The 23650-nt window shown below is 40.3% G+C and overlaps 1 protein-coding gene across 3 annotated transcripts in view; it reads right to left on the bottom strand.

Moving 5' to 3' along the window:
• CACNB4 (calcium voltage-gated channel auxiliary subunit beta 4) overlaps window positions 1-23650 on the bottom strand; it is a 266741-nt gene that overhangs the window by 7590 nt on the left and 235501 nt on the right. For all 3 annotated transcript variants that reach the window (XM_060016805.1, XM_060016806.1, XM_069540867.1), the window contains 3 exons: window positions 16657-16766; window positions 11191-11342; window positions 8799-8894 (listed from right to left, as the gene is read on the bottom strand). In XM_060016805.1, the coding sequence (XP_059872788.1) occupies window positions 8799-8894; window positions 11191-11342; window positions 16657-16766 (358 nt within the window). The remainder of the gene's footprint in view (window positions 1-8798; window positions 8895-11190; window positions 11343-16656; window positions 16767-23650) is intronic.

The following is a 23650-nucleotide window of genomic DNA, read 5'->3' as shown; positions in this document are numbered from 1 at the left end:
AGGAGTTGTTATTAAACATTTTAAAATAAAAAGTTTATAAAACTTAGAAGTTAATTTTGCAGTTTAATCTTAACTTTTTAAAAAAGTTGGTGCATTACTGAATATTAGCTAGCCAGGGGATTAAATATATACAAACTCTCCCATGGTATATGCATTGCTTTACATTTATTTGTTGTGCAGAGATAAAACCTCATATGGGGCATCTTTCCTATTTCTAAGTGGAAAAAAGAAATAATAGGGGTGAGCATACTTTTACTTCTTTGTTATTGGAATATAGAGCTCCTAAATCTGCCACCATTAAAAAAAAAAAAAAAGACCGGCAAGTACTATTCAGTGAAATAATATGGCTGAATGGCAAATATGCAATGCTAATTATAAAATAACCAACCAATGTTTCTTTCATATTAAAATTGTATTCTTTATATCATTAAAGTTTTTGAATTCCTGAGTACTCAACTCACTGGTCAACTAGTGATAGGAAACTAAGTTAAAGGGATTTTGAAAGATTTAGGAGATCTCATGGGGATAAAGGAAAGCCTACCAGTATCATGGGGCTCTAGCAGTTAGTTTCAGGCACAGTTTCCACTTTAATGAGCCAAAAGGGAAAGACAATCAGAATTCCTGACACTGATGGGTGGGGAAAACATGAAGGCAAAGAATACAGTGACTTTGATCCCTTCTAGTTCCTCTCTTTTAATGATCCGTGACATTCATTCTGAAACCAACCACATTTTTCTCACCACACCCATCCATCCTGTCCGTTCTTTTTTTTTTAAAGATGGTCCTGCTTTTTATTTATTTATTTATTTGACACGCTGTGTGGCTTATGGGATCTTAGTTCCCTGACCAGGGATTAAATCTGGGGCCATGACAGTGAAAGCTCTGAGTCCTAACCACTGGACCGCCAGGGAACTCCCATCCTGTCCACTCTTATTCTTCAAAGATTATAACAACATTTACCCATGCTACTGTCTGCAGAAAAGGCACCCAGTGTTTTTGTTAAGTCCATATTAATCCAATGCTTTACATCATAGTACTGAAGTATCCCTAACTCGGTATATCTAAGTTGGGTGGCTGAAATTCCTGCAAGAGTAGTCGCCTTAGGACTGAGAGAAATTAGATCCCATGTGGCCTTGTTTCATGAGGGAAACATCTGAAATCAATTATTCTCTTTTTTCAAAAGTAATGTTGTGAATTAAACTATGCCATCCAGAGGCTCTGTAATAATGAATGCACCAATGGGGATGGCGTTTCAGGTAGGTGAATTCACACAATTCTAAATAATTTAAATAAAATTACTGGAAAAGGGCAGTGGAAAATTACTACCATGGTAGCAATACTATTGTGATAGGATACTGAGCACCCACTCACTTCAGAGTTCCTGTGTTTAATAAATCTGAGTCCATTCAGCAATGGAAAATGAAGAGTGACAGAAGAGAATGACCATGGTTACTGTAACGTTAGAGGGTTGCAAGACTGTGGAGGAGACACACTCCCCTCTAGCAGACAGAGCGGTCAATGTCATTTTATACGCACAGAAAAATTACAGAGCTCAAAGAACCAGGGTGAGCTTTTGGTAACACAAACCAGCTTGTAGCTAAGTAGGATGCAAGGATTACATTTCATTTATATATTCAATTGTCTGCCTATCTGCTTTTCTCACCATGCATTACGTAGCTCTTGTGACCACAGTACTGGGGCAATTTGAACTTTGCGCTTCTTAAAATGTACTATTTTCAACTTCTCTGAAAAGGAAAAGGGCACCAATACCTGGTAGAAGCAAAATGAAATCCAACACTATAGTGTACAGAAGGCTATTCCAAATGCAAATTCAGGCTGGTCATATAAAACTACATATATGAAAAGGGCTTATGGGTTCTAGTCTCACAAACTCCTTTTCTTTCTGCATCCCAACTTTTTTTTTTTTTAATATAAATTTCTTTATTTTTGGCTGCGTTGGGTCTCTGCTGCTGCGTGCGGGCTTTCTCTAGTTGCAGCGAGCGGGGGCTACTCTTCGTTGTGGTGTGCGGGCTTCTCACTTAGGTGGCTTCTCTTGTTGCGGAGCACGGGCTCTAGGCACACGGGCTCAGTAGCTGTGGCTCGCGGGCTCTAGAGCACAGGCTCAGTAGTTGTGGCGCACAGGCTTAGTTGCTCCACGGCATGTGGGATCTTCCCAGACCAAGGATCGAACCTGTGTCCCCTGCATTGGCAGGCGGATTCTTAACCACTGCGCCACCAGGGAAGCCCTATCCCAACTTTTCTTTTGTGAATCCAGAGCAGGCAATGAAGGAAAGTCCCTCCCTCTTCCAGAGTAGAACTATTCAGTAGCCCATCCTCCCAGCTCATCTTTCTGTCTGTGGCAGATTAAAAATGGCCACAAGTTCTTTGACACTCCCTGCATAGAGACGGAGGGTTTATGTCCCCTCTCCTTGCATCTGAGCAGCCTCTACGTTCCCTTGACTAGCAGAAGGCTGTGGAAGTGATACTGAGCCAATATCCAAGCCCAGTATCTAGGTTAAAGGGAGTGGAATACTTGCTCTCGGAGCCCTGGGAGCTGCCATGTAAGAAGCTCATATTCCTGTTGGAAAGATCTCATGGAAGAGCCCTGAGACCACGCGGAGAGGGAGAGGAGCTGGCTGAGCCCAGCCTTCCAACCATTCCTGCTAAGGGACCAGGTCAGCCACCAGCTGAGTACCACCAAGTGGTTGTCATTTGAAGTCACTAAGTTTTGGGGTAGTTCGGTGCACAGAAATAGGTAACCAGAACCTTGTCCTAGAACAAGGATGGCAACTTTGGTGGGCTGTCTACATTGGGCCTGCCTCCTGCTTCTATAAACAAAATTTGACTGGAACACTTGTATTTGTTTACATACTGTGTGTGGCTGCTTTCCTGCTACCAAGGCAGAGTTGTGTAGTTTTGTGAAGAAGACCACATGGCCCACAAAGCCTAAAATATTTACTATATGGCTCTTTACTGAAAAAGTTTGCTGACCCCACTCTTAGAAGAAGCCTCACCCATGAAACCCATGATTCTCTCTACAGGAGAATACATAATAGCCCGTCTGTTGCCATTCACTCTCTAAAGTCTTGCTAGATGAGGAGACAGAGATCTTACCCTGGCTTTGCCCAAGGTGCATGACCTTTGGGAAGCCAGTTCACCTCTCTTGGTTTCAGTCCCCTCATTTGTAACATGAGACTTTCCTTAGATCTGTGCCATGAAACACTAAAATGGTTCTATAGTCAAAATTCAGGGGAAGCACTGTACACGACATATCTTAATGGAGATATAAAATGCTCATTAGCACATTAAGGCTCTTGTTGTAAAGAAACCAGTCTACGTTTGTTTACTTAGGTGTTTTCTCAAACATTTTTGGTACCAAAGTGCTTTCCACCTGTTGACATTGCATATGGAACCTGTAGTGGGAAGAACGCACTCCAGGAAATACTACACAGGGTGCTTTCCAAGTTCCCTTTTTGCTTCAATAGTCCCTGAGTTCTTTTTTCTGGCTATAGAGTCAACTTTTTTCAGTACTCTTTTAGACTTCCCTTTCTAAAGACTGTTGCCTTTAATTTCTTAGCAATGTGAGATTCCACCAGTGTAATTTGCTGACTTTTCAGATTGGAGACGCAGTGGCCAATTTAGCAAGTTGCAAATTCTCCTAGAGGAACTAAAATGACACAGTGATCACCCGTCTTTGGATGAAAATGATAATTCTGGTCTTGAAGTAGGGTAGGGACAAATGCAGATACATTTTGAGACTACTACTGGTTTTTATAATCCAAAGATTTTTTTCGTGAATGCCAAAATAGAGTGTACAATTCCTTCTTAGCATTACAAATGCTATTCAAGCAATATTAAATGAACATGTTTAATAATGTAAAGTGTTTAGAAAATATTAAATACAAGGTAACCTTGCTTATCCAGACTGCTTGTTTAGAATTCCAGGTTATCGAACCAATTATATAAACAAGGAAGTGTTTACCCTGCTGAAATAATGACAGGGTAAAGCTGCCTTCGCAGTGCATGAGGCTGTTGGAGATTCCTGACACGAGGACACATCCTAAGGCAGCTCACAGTATTATGTGCATTTCAGTGCACGTATCTTTTCTTGGTTCCAGCTATTTCAGATGTAACAGGTACTGTATACATACTCAACTATCAACTGTCTCAGCAGCTATAATACATCAATTTTAATAAGACACAAGTTATTTTCTCTACTAATTATTAGGAATAAATGTTAATAAACTCATTCTCATAAAAAGATCAAATTAAAAAGGAACAAGTTCAATTCACCTGAAATGCATCTCAAGGAATCACTTACTGAGACTTCTTATAACATTATTAACCAAAACTTGTGCAGATATTCATCTAAACCAGTGGTTCTCAACCAGGAGTGACGTTTTTCACTAAGGGGCATTTGACAACGTCTAAAGATATTTTTCGTTGCCACAACTTGGGGTTTGTTACTGGCCAGAGATGCTGCTAAAATCCTACAATGTACATACAGGACAGGTCCCTATAATAAAAAATTATTCAACCTACAGTGTCAATTGTGGAGAAACCCTGATCTAAATTTCTCTTTTAATCTAAAAAAGATTTATAAAGTAGTATCTGCAAGGATATTTATTTATTTATTTATTTATTTTTTTGCAGTATGCGGGCCTCTCACTGTTGTGGCCTCTCCCATTGCGGAGCACAGGCTCCAGATGCGCAGGCCCAGAGGCCATGGCTCACGGGCCCAGCCGCTCCGCGGCATGTGGGATCCTCCCGGACCGGGGCACGAACCCGTGTCCCCTGCATCGGCAGGCGGACTCCCAACCACTGCGCCAGCAGGGAAGCCCTGCAAGGATATTTATGACCTAACAAATTGTTTGCCAAGAGTTGACTCAACCAATGGAACCTTTTTAGACTATCTGCTCCTTGAAGGCAGGAACGTGCCTTTGTCTCTCTAGCACCTAGCAAGGTAACAGGCCTAAAGCTTAAATAATGTTTGCTGAGTGTATTTTAGTTCTCGCCAAGAAGGTTGATTGTAGGTGAGCTACACAGAATTGAAATGACTAGATATTTGAGTTTGTCTGGTTTAACCATATGGAGACATGGATACCACGTCTTCAGACGTGCCCACATGTCATTCTGTGAAACATCTTAATCATGTTTTGAAACAATAAGCATATTACTTGACTTGATATATCTTCTGCTTATGCTTATACTCTCCTTTTCCCTGGGCTCTAAACCCTCATGATTTCAATAACATGTCTGTGCTGATCACTTCCAAAATCTAGATAGAATCAGAGTGTCAGAGTTGGGAAGGGATGTTAGCTACCATAGCTTTCAGGCTTCACCAGAGGAGATTCCTTCCATGACACCTGACATCAGGTCCTAGAGCCCACTCCACCCGCATCCCTGCCACCAACCGAAGGCAATTAGAGACAAGCTCTCTACTTAGAAAGCCGTCCCATTCTTCTCAGCATTTGCATTTGAGCAGATGTGTGAAATGCCTTCCTCCTGTTGGGTGAGTCTGATCACTGTGTCAAATGAAATTACACAGGCCTAACTGCCCTCAAGTCCCCCCAGATCTGCTTCCCCATACTCCCACAGATCTTAGCGCCACGTCTGGGACCTCACAGAACCAGCGCTGCCCTCACAGTGTGGATCTCTACATAAGTGAACTCAGACACGGCCAATGAGATCTGAGCTATGAATCCGTGTTTTTCCTTTTGTACCTTCCCTCTTCATTTTCCGCCTTTTAAGCAGGTGGGAGGGTCTGTGCTTCCTTGTCTGGTGGGGGAGGGAGGTGTCTGTGGCAGGAAATTGCCAGCTCTCCATTTCTCCTTCAGGATTTTGTGTCCCCAAAGCCTAAATTGGTTGGAAACATTTTGTGCTAACTGCCTCTGGAAACAAAAGAAGGTGAGGATGCTTTTAGATACAACAAAAGCAGAGAGTTCCTTTAATAGTGACAAGAGGGGGGAAAAAGGAAGATACCTCCACTCTCTCAGACAGAGAAGAGAAGGGAGCTCTCTTGCCAATGTCCCAGAGAGGAGGGGCTATGAGTCTCCCAGCCTTGCCAAAGACCCCCTGTTCCCGATAAGGTCTGATGCAGCACAGCCTCCATCCTTAAGGACCACGTGGATTTGGTCAATGAATAGGTTGTCTGCATTGGAACTCTCCCCCTCACTCCCTCAACTTCCCGCCAGCCCCACCCTTTGTCTTTGTTCAGCCCGCCCTGGATTAGGGTAAAGGCAGCTGCAAGCCTGGCTAAACATCCTGCCTGCCCAGTGGGCTAAGGGGTCAAAGTAGAAAATGAGCCATTTCTTGCACATCGAAGTTGGGGGCCAGAGATCCATCTACACTACACAGCTATGTGTACCAGTGGAGCAGTACGGTGGACAGAGCTTTGCTGGAGTCAGACAAAGCAGTTGAATCTTGGGGCCCACTTATTTTTTTTTAATTTTTATATTGCAGCACAGTTGATTAACAATTAATTGTGACCTCCAACAAATTTCTTAGTGGGGACTTAGCTTTCTCCTGTAGGAAGTAAGGATAGTATTATCTACTGTGGCGGTCATAGAGGTGCATGCCGAGACTTCCCCTGGAGTGAGAACCTGCTGTGCTGAGTGCAGTCAGCAGACAGCCCTGGGCTGCTGCGCCTTCGGGATCCACCAGGGCATTCAAGCAAGGACCTGCTCTCCCCAGGCTGCTCCCAGCCACCACCTGAGCACAGCACGTGGACTAGAGCCTAAATGTTTATGCCCAACATGAGGCTCCTCTAGTGCTCTGGGAAGTCCCCAGCTCCAAGTGGGAGATTTTCTCAAGGCTACATCACAGTCTGAGGCTCCTCCTACCCACTTTTTCCTTCCCCTTTTCCTTTCACAGAGTCAGAACTACATCAGGTCTGAAGGCTGTCCCTGCCAGTTCTGTCCCTGTTCCCTTTTTCCTCTCATAGGCATTTTCCCTAATAAATCTGTACTTTGAATTCCACTTAAGTGTCTGCTTCCCAGAAGACCCAAACTGATATAACTATCCTTAGAAAACTGTTCTAAAAATTGGAAACAATAGCATAGTTCCTGTCTTTTGGTAGCTGCTAAAAAAAGGTTAGCTTCCTTCAACTGGGAGGCATTAGAGTCAGGGACTGGGTAATACATTCTCCTATATTCGCTCAGTGCTTTAATCATACATTCCATTGTGTAAGTGGACTTCAATAGTCAGCAATGCGTCTGTCTAACTACAATTAGACTTAAAATAGGACTCCAGACTCCGGGCTATCCAAATTATCTGCAAGCAGATAACCAGGGGTGGGTGTGTGTGTGTGTGTGTGTGTGTGTGTGTGTGTGTGTGCGCGTGTGTGTGTGTGTGTGTGTGTGTGTGTGAATAGGTGGGTTCGATTGGGGAGAAAATTGGCTTCGGAGCCAGACAGATCTAAATCTAATCCTAATTTGCTGTGTGACCTTAAGGAAATCCCTTAACCTCTCTGTCTTCAGTCACCTCAACTATATAATGGGGATAATACTGCCCTACCTTACTAAGTAACTGTGAGGGTTAGAGATAGTAACTGTGAGGGTTAGAGATAATCTGTATAAAGCACCTAGCACAGTGTCTGGCCCATTGTAAGCATCTAATAAAAGAACGCATTGCCTGTACATCCTTATTCTTACCCTGTACTCTTATTGCCTGTACATCCTTTCATTCATTTGATATTTATCGTGGGCCTAGTATGATAGGAACTTGAGACACAACAGTGAACCAGACAGGCACAGATCCTTGCAGAGCCTGACAGGTAGGCATGGCACAGCACAAAGTACATCCAGTAATTATAACAGAAACACTTAGAAGGTGCTTATTATGTGCTAGGTACTGTTCTAAGAGCTCTACTACACATTCACTCATTGACACTTTACACCAAACCAACGAGGTCGGTATTTGCTCAAGATTACCTAACTAGGGATGTAATCCTTAGTGTAGATTAGTATGGATTTGAACCCAGGCAGTCTGGATCCAGAGTCTGTACTTTTAACAGCTATGCTGTGTTGCTTCTCTAAACACTTGAATTGAATTTTATGATTCCACAGAGCATGAATGATCCTTACATAAGCATATAACAAAATCTAGTGAATTAAATCAGTAGGAAAAACAGTTATTTCCTTCAGAGAAACACAGGCACAGAAATAGTAAGTCAGTCGAGCAGGTGTAGACATTGGTGACCCACACGGTAGCAGTTACCACCCCTACCCCCCCACCTCCTCGCCATTTGCTCAGCTTTGAACTCAGCAGCTGTTTTCTGGTAATGGCATTAGAAGAAAAGTTGCTCTAATATGGTTTTTCATCTTACTTAACCCTGACCTTTTCATCTGCTATAACCACAGGGCTCTTCTAGTTCTAATAAATTCTCAATTTTCAATGTCATAATCTATTATGCCTCTAGGAACTTTCTGTCAGAAAAGTTAAAGGAGTCAAATCAGTATGTTTTATTTGTTGTTTTCTTTTCATAACAGTGTCCACATGACTGCATTAAATAGTTTGCTGACTGTTTGCAAGGCAATCAAGGTGGCAGTAAGGACATCAGACCCTGGACACCAAGTTCATTTCCTATTACGTGGCAGACACCACACAGCTCTGGATGCCTGGGTAAGCCAACATGACAGCAGCAGTTTGTTCCAAGAAATCCTTTAGATATATGACAACATACCATCATCGTGACCGTTCTAGAATAAAAATGACAATGCTAATATGATAAAAACAAAACTTACCAACCTCTCCTAACTAGTCAAGAATGATTAAGACAAAAAAATGATTGTACTTACAGGGGGACATTGTGCAAGTTTATCAGCTGCCACCAGTTGAACATTTAAGTGTTTACTTTGGGACTTTCCTCTAGATTTAATCAACCGCTGTAAAACCTGATAGAAGAAGACATGAATCTGAGATACTGTCAATGAGCTGAAAGAAAACCAAATAAATCCAGACCTTTTTTCATAGTCTATTTAGCCTGAGTATTAATAGGGAGGAAATACAATATAACAAGTCATATATATATATATATATATGTATATATATATATATATACATATATATAAACTCTGTAATGACATCAGCCACTTACACTAGCTTTCAGTTATAGTGGATTTGACATGTTCATCCTATTCTCGCTCCATGTGAGGTCTTGGTGGGATCTGGAGTTCCCACCCTAGATTTTACCCAGAGATTTCAACGAGAGCCCTGCAAAAGTGCAGGCACTGATCTGTACCAGGTCATTTATGTCCAAATTTAGTTCAGTAATATTTTGGTTCACTATCTCAATGTCAGATAAATATAAGAGTTACATATATTTGACCCTTTGTGTCACTGATAATTAAGGCATTCCAGTCTAATCTTACATTAAAGGACAATTTCATGATCGACATCTAGGCAGAACATCTGTACTGGTGTATTGCTACGTATAAACCAGGGATGTACCTATGTCTTTTGGGCACTGCTGTAACTGCATTTTTCCATATACTCATCTTTCCCTTAATATTTTTTTTAGCTGAAGTAAGACCCTTCCCCCCAACTACTACTAATCTATGAGGCTCAATGATATCTCAGCACATATATCCACAGGAGTCCCCGTTCCTGTACTTATGGAGCCCACGGTGACTGGGGCGAGAGGGGTTGAAATCTATTCCACTGCAGTAAGGATGCTTGAATCCCCTTCAGTTCTGGGTCAAAGAGACTCCAAGTGCTCAAGGCATTTTCAATCGATTTTAATGATTCCCCAAAGGTCCTGGTTTGGTCAGGATTCCCAAGCTCATCCTGCACAGAACCAGTGCCTGTAGAGATGGAAGGCTGAGAAGCTCAGAAGCATTGGGAAGGGCACATTCTCTACCTGTGAGAGGAGACCCCTGTTCTGGCTGGAAGTTGAATTGGCATTTAAGCAAGAAAATGCACTCCTAGGGCCACTGAAAAGAAGTTGATTGTTAAGGTAGTACCTCCCAAGGGTATCCATTTCATATTAACTTTTTAGAACATCATCACTTTTTAAAATCTAATTAATTATTTATTGGCCACGCCACGTGGCATGAGGGATTTTAGTTCCCCGACCAGTGATTGAACCCATGCCCCCTGCAGTGGAAGCATGGAGTCCTAACCACTGGACCACCAGGGAATTCCCCAACATCACTTTTTTTTTTCAAATTTCGATATTTATTTTTAAAAGCAATCTCATTGTACTCTTAGTTTTTATAAATGCATAATCTATTTTTTAAAATTTATTTATTTTTAATTTTTATTGGAGTATAGTTGATTTACAATGTTCTGTTAGTTTCAGGTGTACAACAAAGTGAATCTGTTATACATATACATATATCCACTCTTTTTTGGATTCTTTTCCCATATAGGCCATTACAGAGTATTGAGTAGAGTTCCCTATGCTATACAGTAGGTCCTTACTAGTTACCTATTTTATATATATAGTAGTGCGTATCTGTCAATCCCAATCTTCCAATTTATCTCTCCCCCCACTACCGCCCTGGCCCATCATCACTTTTTAAAATCAAAGAACACCCAAGTCAAAAGGGACCACTTTGAGGCTGTGTCACTTTTTTTTTTATCTCCCCCATTGGCATAAAGATACATGGCAGATATGACATTGTGCTCAACCACAGAACAACTATACTCCTTGAAGAACCCAACCTAAGCACAAGTTAAGGGTCTATAAAGTTTCCATGAGAGATTTTATACAGTGATGTTTGACTTATATGATAAATATATATGTACTTTTTTTTAACATCTTTATTGGAGTATAATTGCTTTACATATATATGTACTTCTTGAACTATGTACTTTCTCAACTGGGGCGAGAACATAAGTGATACAAGAATCAATATTACCTAAGAGATTTACCAAGATAGAACCTAAAGTCTCTGAAAAGCCAGACTTTACTTTTCCTCACCTTAGTTCTTTTTGTTTTTATTATACTCTTGCATAACTGCCCAGTTTGGGAACCACAATAGACACTGAGCTTTTTGAAGGAATAAACAATTCTTTATGTGCTATCTCAAAATTTCTAGAACCTGTACAGTACAGGTGAATTAAAAACTGCTCATTAAAAGGGTCTCAACAAGACATTCTCCTTGCCCACTAACAAAAATGCACAGAGCAAAAAATATTTCAGAAGAAACAAGCTTCTAACCCTTAAGACAGAAATGAGCTGATTACCTTTGGAGATGAGACTTTTACATGAACAATAATTGGTGCTAAGGAAGTCTTTATAAGTTGTGCTGGGTGATTGATGGTGTCTGCATCAAGAACAACCAGTTGCAAAGATCTTGCCAACTCAAAGATTCTTTCAATTTCACTTTGTACTTCCGCTAAAAGGAGAAATATCAAATAACAGGTCATGGTATTTTTATTAATTAGTTCCTATATTTAAAAAATAGTACCTCTTTCAGATGTTAGCCTACATTGCAAAACAGAACATTTTGAATTTTCATAGTCCTATCTAACTTAAGATCTTTTCTAAAGAGAGATGGGTTGAGTTTTACATAAAACCAAAGAGTTGGTGGAAAAAACTGAGAAGGCTCTCTTGATTTGCTTCTTATGCTCACCCTAATATTTAGCTATTTACATAGCTATGTTGGTTTTGATTGTGCTTTTGTTCTAAAGAACTTTTATTTTAGCTATAGAAGCTGCAACTACATTTTAGGAAGCAATCGAAATACATGTGCCAAGCAACATCACATGGAAAGCAAATTATGCTGAAATACGCCTACCAATCAACAACTTCCATATTAATATTTTATGGATATGTTTTTTAACATCTCACAACTCATCTATTTTGACTGATATGCACATTTTTGTATCCCTGTTAAATGTTCTGGATCTACTCTTAACAACTAGCATATTGCTAAGTCTTCATTCAAGTGTTAGGGCCAGTGGACTTGTTCTAAGGCATAATTATCTTCAGTATTAAAATAAAAAAACAAAAAGCAACCTAAGATCAGTTATATTAAAGTGCCACAATGCATTTAGATGCAAATCTACTTGGCTTGCTGTAATAGCCAACTGACCTGAATCTGTGCACGAATCTGGTCAAATGAAAAATCTAGTTATTTTCAATGTCAAAAGCAATCCAGCTATTTTTTAAGCAAAAATTAAGCAGATTATCTATAAAAATATAATATGGCTTTCTGAAATATAAAAAGCTTTTTAATATAAATTTTTATAAATCACCTGATTTATTGATCATGTCCACAGTCTGAATTAGTCTATTTAATTTTAAGAGAGACGATCTTGTTTGCTTTTTGCTTATTTTCATTTTTGGCTATAGCATGACTTACCAATGTTGTAATCTTATCCAAATTACATAGAGTAGACAAAGCTACCTAATTTAAATTATTTCCAAGATGGCCTAGGAAAAAGTTGATGTTGCTCTAAATATCCTCATTGAAAAGAGTTTGTACCAGAATCCCGTGATTTGTTTTGCTTATTCAGTATAAATTCAAGTTCATGTTACCCACCAAAAATTCTCCCTTCCATAACCAGACAGATTGACAGGGTGTGTGGGATCATGAATGCTCAAAACTATCATGTAACTCTATTTTCTAGGGCTTTGCTAATAGCATAAAATTCTTATTTCCCACAAAACCACTGGTGTTCAATGCATGATCTGTATAAGAAGTATGAATTTAAAGAGTCATTAGAACCCAGTAGAGGCTGTTCAGTTCAACTTCTGACTCTCAACATGTTCTCTGATTTCCCTCCTATAATGGGTTGAATTATATCGTCCCTAAATTCATATGTTGAAGTCTTAACCCCTCAGTACCTCAGAATGTAACCTTATTTTTGAGACATCGTCTTTACAGAGATCATCAAGTTAAAATGAGGTCATTAGGGTGGGAATTACTCCTATATGACTGGTGTCTTTATAAAAAGGGGAAATTTGGAGACAGGCACACACACAGGAGAACACCACGTGAAGATGGATGCAGAGACTGGGGTGATGCTTCTACAAGACAGGAATGCCAAAGATTGCCAGCAAACCAACTGAAACTAGCAGAGAGGCATGGAACACCTTCCTCCTCACAGTCCTCAGAAGGAAACAACCCTGTGGATACCTCGATCTTAGATTTCTAGCCTCCAGACTCTGAGAAGACAAATTTCTATTGTTCAAGTAAAAAAAAAAAGCAACATATCTATCATTTTTCATATTATCCAATACCAATATCCTGAAAGATTTCATGTTGCTCTGAAAGGTGACTAGTTTTCATATATTAATGTAAAGAATCTGGACAATCTGGCTTATTTGCAAAATTCTGAAATACTTTCTACATTTATTAGTAAAAACAACTTACTTGTCCCTTTTTATTCATGTCAGAAACAGAAAGATTTTTTTAATGAGAGAAGTTTGGAAAGTAAAGTTTATTTTTATTGTAGTAAGTTTCATTTTTTTTTTCTTTTTTCATTAAACTGCCACTGGTTTAAGGTAACTCCTGGCCAGGACTGTACTAGAACAAGGCTATCTTGCTTTAAACTTAAAATCTGAATACAATATTTTCTGAAGTAGCAAAAAGGCAGTGACGCAAAGTAGACTGCGCCAGTACAAAGAACCCGTGTGGCACTCTGAGTCTCTGTGTAAATAATTCAGAGACACCTGGGCCTTATTTACTTTGCACCAGCCATGAGGCAAGTGTGGTGTTTTTTGGGAGTTTTTTTGGCCACGCCACGCAGCCTGAGGGGTCTTAGTTCCTGGACCAGGGGTTGAACCCGGGCCTGGCAGTGAAAGCGCAGTGAAAGGACCAAGGGCAGGCACACCTACAGCTTAACCAAAACAAAACTTGGGCAATGGGTATCAACAGAGAGGTACTCGGGCAGAGCAGGCCAGGAGGCTGCAGAGGTCCACCCTATATACTGGAGTGGGTCCAATATTGGGATAATATGTATATGGAATACAATGAATAAATTATACGTGTGAGAAAGACATATTTACCTACACAGCTCAGTTCTTTTAAAGAAAAACTTTAACCAAACACAACAATCTTGACTACCCAGGCTGATTCCAATCAAAGCTTTATCATGATCTTATTCCAGACAAATGAACTCTGAGAAGTCATGGACCATGAACCTGGAGGGACCTCAGTGAACACTTCTATAACTTGACCACAACTGGTCTGGACCCACCTCTCCCCAGCATCTCTGTTACCTGTGCCCTTTCTCTTATATCCAAAGGCTTAAACTACTTCAATGGCTCCCTGTGGCCCAAAGCAACGTTTTCCAAAGGCAGTACCCTGGATCACTAATCTCATGAGATAGACTACGCAAAGAAGGGTTTTTTTTGCAAGGGAGATATCACATGCTATAATAGTTTCTCTTGCAATTTCAAATGTACATTACCCTCTTTATCTTAATGCCTCTAAGAAGTGTTGCAGTGAAGAAATCTGACAGCTATTTAATCCATAAGTTTCAAATTTATTTGACTGCGGAAAACATACTATTAGTATCCTTTAAAATCAACATTTTGTGGAATCTATTTTGGGGTCTCTTTAGCAAGGCGTACTAAAGCCTTAACATACTGGCCTCGATCTATTTTTTCAGTCTCTTCTGTTGCTCTCAAATCATGCCCCCTACTTCCTTTTTCTAAATATGCTCTGCACAAAACAACTTGTGTCTCAACCACACAGTGTTTATATGTCAATGTCTTTGTACATTCTTGACTGCCCTAAGAACCAGCTCAAAAAGAACTTCTGTGAAGTCTTCTCAGACGCCTCTTACTCCCTACCCTTCTTTCTTTACACTTTTAGTACTTAGCTCATAATTCCATTATCACACAGTATTTTAACCATCACTCCCTTTTTTCTGTTTGCCTGTGGCTAAGATACTTTGCCTTATTTATGTCTGTACTTCCTAAGTCTGGTACAATGCATGGCAGTAACAAGTGTTCAATAAACATTTGATGAAACAATCTACACATGTGCATTAACAAGCAGACAAATGGGCATAAGTGGCTCAAATAGTGGTTATTATAATAGGCTGCCATTAAATTATCTCCAATGGTTGTGGGAGTTATGACTTTACAGAGTAAAAAGGAAAACCAGTGAACTGATATCTACCTTGTTTCTTCCTCAATATTTACACCAACCCCACTGCACCCACTCCACTGACTCTGACAACAGGTGACTACATAGGTGATATGGAATGACCTTACAGAATGCCCATCACACTCTAGGCTGGTGCAAGATGGCTGAAAAAGTCAGGCAACCTAGCTTATGTTTTTAAGTGTCCTTTAGCCTCTCATTATACATCAGAGGAAGGAATGGTTAAGAGTCAAAGGCACTGTGAGGAGTGGAAAGGAGGGTGGAAGACAGGAGAACAGAGAACACATGCTTATTTGAGAAACCTTCAATCTAATTTGGTATCCTTGTCACCCATGATATACTACTTTAGTCAGTTACCTAATCTGATTTATCATCATCAACTCTGCCATCAACACCCCGAAGGTCAAAATACTGTGCCTTTAAGAGTGTTTCACTCTGTCTGTGGAAGGCTCTAAATACAGAACTAAAGAAGGAACCACCGATGTCTGGGATCCTGCTCTCACAAACGCTGACAATTGTCCCATTTGGTAGGTTCAGCATTCTTTCAAAAAGCAGCCATCCAACAAACATTTATTGAGCAATTACCATGTGCCAATCCCAGGCCAGGAATAGAGATGACACTCGTCTCTTTCCACCTGCACAATTCTTGGCATAGCCTTCAATGGACACTTGATGGGATATTTGGGCATGCAATCTATCTTAGAAACCCTAATTTTAGAAAAAGTTTTCTATCACCTACAGAGCTCATTTAAGTAGTTTTAAAAAAAAAAATGTAGTGGCATAGAAAAACCCTGTCTTTCCTACTCTGTCCATGAGGAATAGGGCAGTAAACAAGTTGCCCTCAGAATGTGAATGCAAAAGAGAGTTATAAGTGGACTACACCACTCTGGGCCACCATAGAAACCACAAACAGGCTTTTGAGATGAGTGATATGATTCTCCTGCGGCCTGGACCCACTTCTGTGGTTGGTGAATCCATCCTCCACAGCCTTGCTCCTGCATGGCTTGACGGAACTAATCACATATAGTGCTTTTTCTTTTCCATCGTGGTGAATTTCAGGATGCTTTCTGATCGGTTCACCAGGAAAGACATGTTTAAACTCCCTGAACGGTATTAATGGTGGTTGCTACTTCCACTTAGGGATGTGACTACTCTGGGCACCAGCTGGCAGCAGAAACCACACTGAGAACATCATTATCTAGCTTCCTTCTAAGGATCTGGGAAAGGTGGACATCTCATTTCCTTTCATGTCAGCTGTGACTTGGGTATGACAGATATCATTAGCCTCATTGAGAAGCTCAGGCAAAGCAGGGATGAGTGGTTTTGCGTGTTGAGGCAGTAACAGAGGAGGACAACCTGTTGAGGATTCTTCCTACCAGACTACTAATTAGCTAAGTGACTGGAGCTGAGAAAGAGGAGTCTCAGGCTACTGCAGGACTCTGCTCCCTGCTTTTCCATGGCTAGCCTTCTTGTCAGTTAATCAGCGCTTCCCCCTTCAGAATGGGGAAAATGGGCAAATTGGAAAGACATTCACAAATGCAACATGTGTCACCCCGGTCTGAGAGCGCAGTACCACATTTGAACATCTTACCTAAGCTGGACCGAGTGTTTGAGCGTTCAATTATTGCTCTCTTGCTGGGATTATTTAGGACAGACCTCTTAGCAAGAGAAATGTCAGCTGTCACTCTTGTTATTGATATCCTATGAATAGGAACACAGAACAGAACAAGCCAGTAAAAATGTCGTGGGGCTCTCCAAGAGATTTATAACCACAGTACTTAATAACCGCCTCACATACTATACTGCAACCACAGTATAATAAACATTGGCCACAAGTATTTTTAAATAGGATTTCGCTAGCATTAAAATACAGGCAGAGCAGAATGGAGGAAGGTTTTGGCTATTTAACAAAAAAAGACTCCAGGAAAAATGCAGCTCTTCCTCCACTATTGTCTGCCTTGCCGAATTCTCCTTATAATACACACCATACCAGGAGGGAATCAAAACATACGAATAAACCATGCTCTTTCTAGGAAGCAGCAATACAATTTCCCCACAATTCACAGTTGATTTGCTCTTGAACAAGACTTTCAGGAACGGCAAATGCTCTGCCCAGGTGCATCAATGCTGCTGGTCAAAGGGGGAAATCCTCTTCATTCCAATCATCAAAGACAATCAGCTGTGTTGCATTCCTGATGCTCAACAGTTAACTCATGGTACATGAAGCATTTCGCCACAGGCCCAAAGGAATGTTTCATTTCTAAGAATATGAAAAATATGATTTCTCTTCGGCAGGCACAAGGATTCTTCAGCATATTTGCATATTGCTTTGAATGCATATTGTGGGCAGCAATAAGACACTATTGCTGAAGGCAATATAAGGATTGTTCCAGGATTTCCATAAGTTAGAAAGTATCTTGCAGTCATGCAAGACAAGAATAAAACCGAGACACTGCAAATGAATGGAGACAGGGGTCTATCTGTATATGATGAGAAGCTCTGGAATTTATAATTTTAAAATTCTTTATTTTAAGCTGGGATTGCACAACTTCAGATTATGATCTCCCTGCAGAATGCAAAGAATGCCTCTCTAAGCCAGCTACTGCCATCATGGGCCCTTCTTCATTCTTATCTCCAAAACTTGGCAGAGTTCCAGGAAGGAGACAAGAAGAGTCCCGCCCCTCCCCTTTTGTACTCACTGCACTTACTCTCCCCCACTTTCAAACGCCTCTAGCTGGTGGAGCAGGGAAGAGGGTAGAGTTAGCAACAATTATTGAGCCATATGTCATCTCACACCTATTTGGGGACAACACTGTCAGCACTCTCAGGAGACTCTTCACCTGACTTCAGGGACCTGAATCCTTGGGGAGAGTTTAAAATAGTCCTTTTCATAAATGGTTGGAAATGATTTCTTTAAAGCAACAGGCTGTGCAAAAGTTCTGATGCTCTTTTAAAGCAAAGTACTCCTTGTTTGCATTGTTGTATATATAAGCTATAGATGGTCAGGAAGTTTAAAATTTTTTAACTTCTTAGAATTTTTTAGGCTCTAATAAATTATTCGAGGCATCTTCAAATTGTCTTCTGAAGAAATCAAGAATTTTGTGAAATACATCTTGGGCTACTGAGAATGTTAAATGGGGGTTGAGTAGGCCAGGAGGGCCCCAGCTTTCTGACCCTCAATGCCAGGCAAACACCCCTGCATTTACGTTTTCTACACAGAGGGCTTATCTATGATTTCATTGTAAGAACTTGTTCAACTGCTAAAAGATATTGGAAAACACTGGTCTGTACAACTTCTTCATTTTTTAAAATTAATTAATTTATGTTTGGCTGTGTTGGGTCTTTGTTGCTGCACGTGGGCTTTCTCTAGTTGTGGCGAGCAGGGGCTACTCTTTGTTGTGGTGCACAGGCTTCTCATTGCGGTGGCTTCTCTTGTTGTGGAGCACGGGCTCTAGGTGTGCGGGCTTCAGTAGTTGCGTCTCGCGGGCTCTAAAGCACAGGCTCAGTAGTTGTGGCGCACAGGCTTAGTTGCTCCATGACATGTGGGATCTTCCCGGACCAGGGTTCGAACCCGTGTCCCCTGAATTGGCAGGCGGATTCTTAACCACTGCACCAGCAGGGAAGTCCCACTTCTTCATTTTATCAAGAAGAAAAGTGAGACACAGAGAGGAAGTTACACATGGTTATTTAGAGTCTAAGAAGGTCTAAAGTACAGGTCCCCAAGCACCAGGCCAGTACTTAGACACCTGACTCATAATTCTCTTACAGTTTCAGTTTTCTTCTCCAGCAACGCTGAATCTCCTGATACCAGCCACATCATCAAGTGCAGATCTTGGCCACATGCTGAGAGATGGTCAAGATCTAAATCAGGTTAAAGTCAGTGAAGCCCACATCTGAGTCTCCATTACTCAGTTGGCTGCTGCCCTTGAGGCATAAAATCTCATAGGTAGTCTTTGCGGTCATAGCTCCTTGTACCTACAGAAGAGGATTTGCTTATTTCTGAGTTTCTGGTTTTTTTGTTTGTAGTTTTAAGAATGGGGTTGCTGGTTAGAAACATACAGTTAATTTCCAGAGCAATTCAAATATATGACTGGAGACAAGTGGGTTGGTTTAGGGACAGAATTCAACCTTCTAGAATAATGATTTTTAGAGGGCCCAAAGAGTCTACTCTGCTTCAGTGAAAATCAAATTTGCTAGCTCTGTACTAGCCAAATAGGGACTCTTGGTTCTTAAAACTTGAAAGGATCATCAACAGATGTGCACTCTTATTTTTTTCTGGGTTTTAACACACTTTTACCAAGCCATTTTCAGACACATCCAAAGTTTTACCAAAAAAACAAAACAATAACACACATACACAAAAATGGAAAAAAAAAAAACCTGCTTCATGTATTCCCAAACCAGGAAAAGGTGTGGACAATAAAAGGTTCTTTTTCTTCTTTTCTTGGTCAATAAAATAGCAGCTAATTTGTTAATATAGGTTATTTCTTAATAAAAATACACATTATGAAACAGCTCAGGAGAAGACAGACACAGCTCCAGAAACCCTCTAATAAGACAAAGCAGGAGTTTTTATTTTCCATGCAAAGATGCTTACTATTATCAAACTCAGACACCAAATCCAAACTTTTTTTGTTTTTTAAAAGGCTCCCCAGCAATGTAATTACATTCATCATTAAATGCTAGTCTATTTACTTTTTTTTTTTACTTAAAGTTATACCCTTTCTATTTCTTTTCTTGCTATACTCATATCCTCTAGTTTCTTTCAGTACTTCTATGTATCTTATTTGATATACATCTCTAAAAAGTTCCCTTGGAAACTTTTTTGTGATGTAGTGTCAGTAATTACTAGCCCGGAGATAAAAGACAAACAGAAGTGCAGTTCCCCAGCAGACTGTATATATATCTCTAAATCTAGTAAAACTGAACCCTAATTGTTGCTTATTTCTGGTTTGGAATTCATTATTTCCGCAGTCCATCATGTGCTATGAGTATTAGTTTTCTGTGATTTTTCTATGGAAAGACATTACTCTTAGGTGAGACGCACATTCAACAATAATTAGTATTTCCATGTTGATAATGGAACAGCTAAAGATCCTTTTAAACTCTATCCTTGCCACATCTAATATGCAACCCTGTTAGTATATTAGTTTTTATTAAAACGCTTAGACTTCCTTTACAAAGGGAAAACATTCCAAAGATCAGACAGCAAACTGTCAGGAGAACAGGAATGGAAGGCATATGTAGACCTCGGTACTCTTCCTGGGTCTTCCTCTTGGCTGGTTGTGTGACCATGGTCAAGTCATGCCATCTTTTGAGCATCAATATCATAATCAATAAAGTGGTGATAGTGGCTTTGTTGAATTATCTCACAGGATTGTCATTAGGAGCAAACCAGGTAATATATAAAAGTGCTTTCTTAAATAATTATTCATAGTGTCCTATGTTGATAGGCACATATATAATGTATACAAGGTAGCTGTTGGAGATTTGAGACTTGAAGGAGACAGTTTCTTTATATTCTATCCTCAAAAGTTAGCAGTCGGGCTTCCCTGGTGGAGCAGTGGTTGAGAGTCCGCCTGCCGATGCAGGGGACACGGGTTCGTGCCCCGGTCCGGGAAGATCCCACATGCCGCGGAGCGGCTGGGCCCGTGAGCCATGGCCGCTGAGCCTGCGCGTCCGGAGCCTGTGCTCCGCAACAGGAGAGGCCACAGCAGTGAGAGGCCCGTGTACCGCAAAAAAAAAAAAAAAAAAAAAAAAGTAGCAGTCTACCATGAACTCTCCCATTCTTGGAGTCTGTGAAATTTATATATACTTTGAGGATGGGAGAATAAGGTCAGACATGTTGCAATCAAAATCTGCTAATTTGAAAAATCATATTTGGCATTAAAGTTTTCAATTAATTATCTCTAGTGCTTGAGTGTCCACTGATGAGTCTGCATTTGAATAGACAGTAGGAGGAGGAGATAATAAGAGGATGATATTGGTTATGAAACAGAAGGCACTGTATTGTTCTTTCCCATTTGTTGACTGCAAATCTTCCATGTCTTGGCTGCTTTGTGATAGCATCAGCTGTTGCCATTTCCTTTTATAAATAAATACTACTTCTTTGAGTCTCCCTAAATTATATTCTTAGCCTCCTTTCTTCAAATTATTTCTCAAACCTTTTTTTTTTTTAAGCATTCCTTGGCTAATAGCTTCAGATCCTATTTGTATGTTCATTTATGATTTGGGGCCATAATCGTGTCAGTTACAAAGTGTCCTATAACTGCCATAGAGCTGATCTGATCCAGTTGTCAAAAAAGCCTAAAGTTACAACTTTGTTGGGATTTGAAATGATTAGCATAGGTCAACAAATTGCAATTGGTTTGACTGCTTGCTGTTCAGCCTATGAATGGTAGATTCAACAAGCTGAACAAACCTCATCTGAAAGGATGATCCCCGTTGAATGTTTGTGGTGTTAAATGAAGAGAGAAAAGCTCCATGCCATTGTGCATCCACTGTGTCCCTGCCAGGCTGGTGCCACTGTAGCAGCCCGTTAGGCTCACTTAGTTTATGATCTGTGCATAGGAATTGTCACTATGTGTGGAGATCCACATGTACAGGGGTTCCCTCAGGAAGTATTTAGTATTGTGCTTTCCATTTTTCTTACATAGATTGTAGTTAGGCCCTACAATAACAATAAAATTGTAAAATAAGTAAGTAGCTTTAAACTGATTCAAATAATTTCTAAGGTATCATAAAAAAAATAAGCATATGATTCTGTAATAGTCAATGTTGGATTTTAATCCAAGTTGTTGAATTATTTTTTAGCCAAGATCTGAAAAACGGTATTGAAGAAGCAAGCCTTTTAGCCGTGTTTTTTTTTGTTGTTGTTTTTTTTTTTTTTTGCTTTTTAGGCTCTTTCTGAAAAAGAAAAGACTTTATCCTATTTTGTCTGACCTACTGCATTCATAGCCAACAAAACACTGTGTAGGTTTCCACTAGAACATATTGTTTATGTATTGCTGTGCAAAAGCCCACTGTGTAATTGTTCTCTTGGCTGGTTTCAATTAAAGACTATTTGTTGTTTTCTCTCCTTTTATTAATTGGTAAAACATAACACAGCAGATTGTCATGGCTCAGAATGTAAGGATATTCCCCACACAGCAGACATGTCAGAGTCATTGTGTATCCACATTGCACATTTCTTCTTCCTTACCAAAGTCTCTCTATATATACTCAACCAACGAATTCATTATCATTTTTCTGCTACACTGGCCTCTTCTAATTTGAAAGCAAATCCACTCTCCTACTCCCACTTTTAATATCTAGCTTTCTCCAACTCTGCCATACATCAGATCTCTCTAGGGCTGAGTCTCTTTCTCCAGCTATTACTTTTGCTGCTGCTGTATTCTTCCTCATATCTCCAGACCCTCTGCTGTGCCATCAGATCCCATGGAACACTTGGCATTGAAATTTTATTTCTATTTCTACTAAAACCAACTTCAATAGTGTGTACAAGTGCTTGGTGAATCAGGTAACTCTAGCTGGTAAATCTCTGCTCTTACAATTAAATGCATTTCCTCTTTTTGGGTCTGAAGATTGAGGAAGAACCTCAGATTCTTCATTCTTGAAGGCAGTAATTAAGTCATTCACTTTCTCTTTGCTAAATTATAATAATTCCTTTCTTCTTTTCCATAGGTCCTACCTTTCAAACCTTTAATTATACTGCTGCTTACAGGGATGTTAAGTGGGGACCAAAACAATCTAACAGAAGCTGATTGCGTATAGGATGGCATTTGTTCAGCTCAAGGGCTATTATGGGGCCACAGGATGAGGCACTTCTCAGAACTTCCTTTAATAAAGGCACTGCAGGTTAGAACCATGTGACTCTAAGCACAGCTGAAGGAAGTGTGATTGACTGAGCCAGGCATGTCAGCTGCGGCCAACCCAGGGAGAGCTGCATGAGGGTAAGGGTGATGGCGTCTGTCATCAGAGGCAAGGACCAACACCAATATTATTAACTTAACGAGTCAGAGTTCAGCTGTTTCTTTGTAATGCTTTTTTAAGAAGTAATTTCCCAGTAGTCAAAAGTTGTCCAACAGAAGAAGGTTATCCATCTACTTGTGGTTTGGGGACATAAGAGATTAGCCTAAAAGGACTTTTACATTTCCTTCCAACTCCAAGAGTCTAGTATTCAGTGCTTTTCACTTGTTTTCTCTGAAATTACTTCATTCTCTGCCTATTTGTTTAAAAAAAAAAAACAGAAACAAAAAAACAGAGAATAGGATACATCCATGACTTTCTTATTAAGCCCTTTGTGTCCACTAGATAAATGTGGCAGACTATTATTTGTTCAGCAAAAGCCATTTACTCTTCCTCTTGGGCACACAGCTAGACTGCAATTCCCAGCCTCCTTTGCAATTAGGTGTGGCCACATGACTAAGTTCTAGCCAATGAAATGTGAGAATGATGTGAAGTCACTTCCAGGCCAGCTTGCTCCTCTCTCTACAGCTAATTGGAGAGACCAACCCCAGGTCAAGGGTCCCAAATGACAGGCAGGACAAACATTTTGCCCAGTCCTTCCCTCCTCCACACTACCC

Source organism: Delphinus delphis, chromosome 7 (assembly GCF_949987515.2).
Source record: "Delphinus delphis chromosome 7, mDelDel1.2, whole genome shotgun sequence".
Lineage (NCBI taxonomy): Eukaryota > Metazoa > Chordata > Mammalia > Artiodactyla > Delphinidae > Delphinus > Delphinus delphis.
Note: the sequence above shows the minus strand (reverse complement) of the source record. Positions and strands in the feature narration are given on the sequence as shown.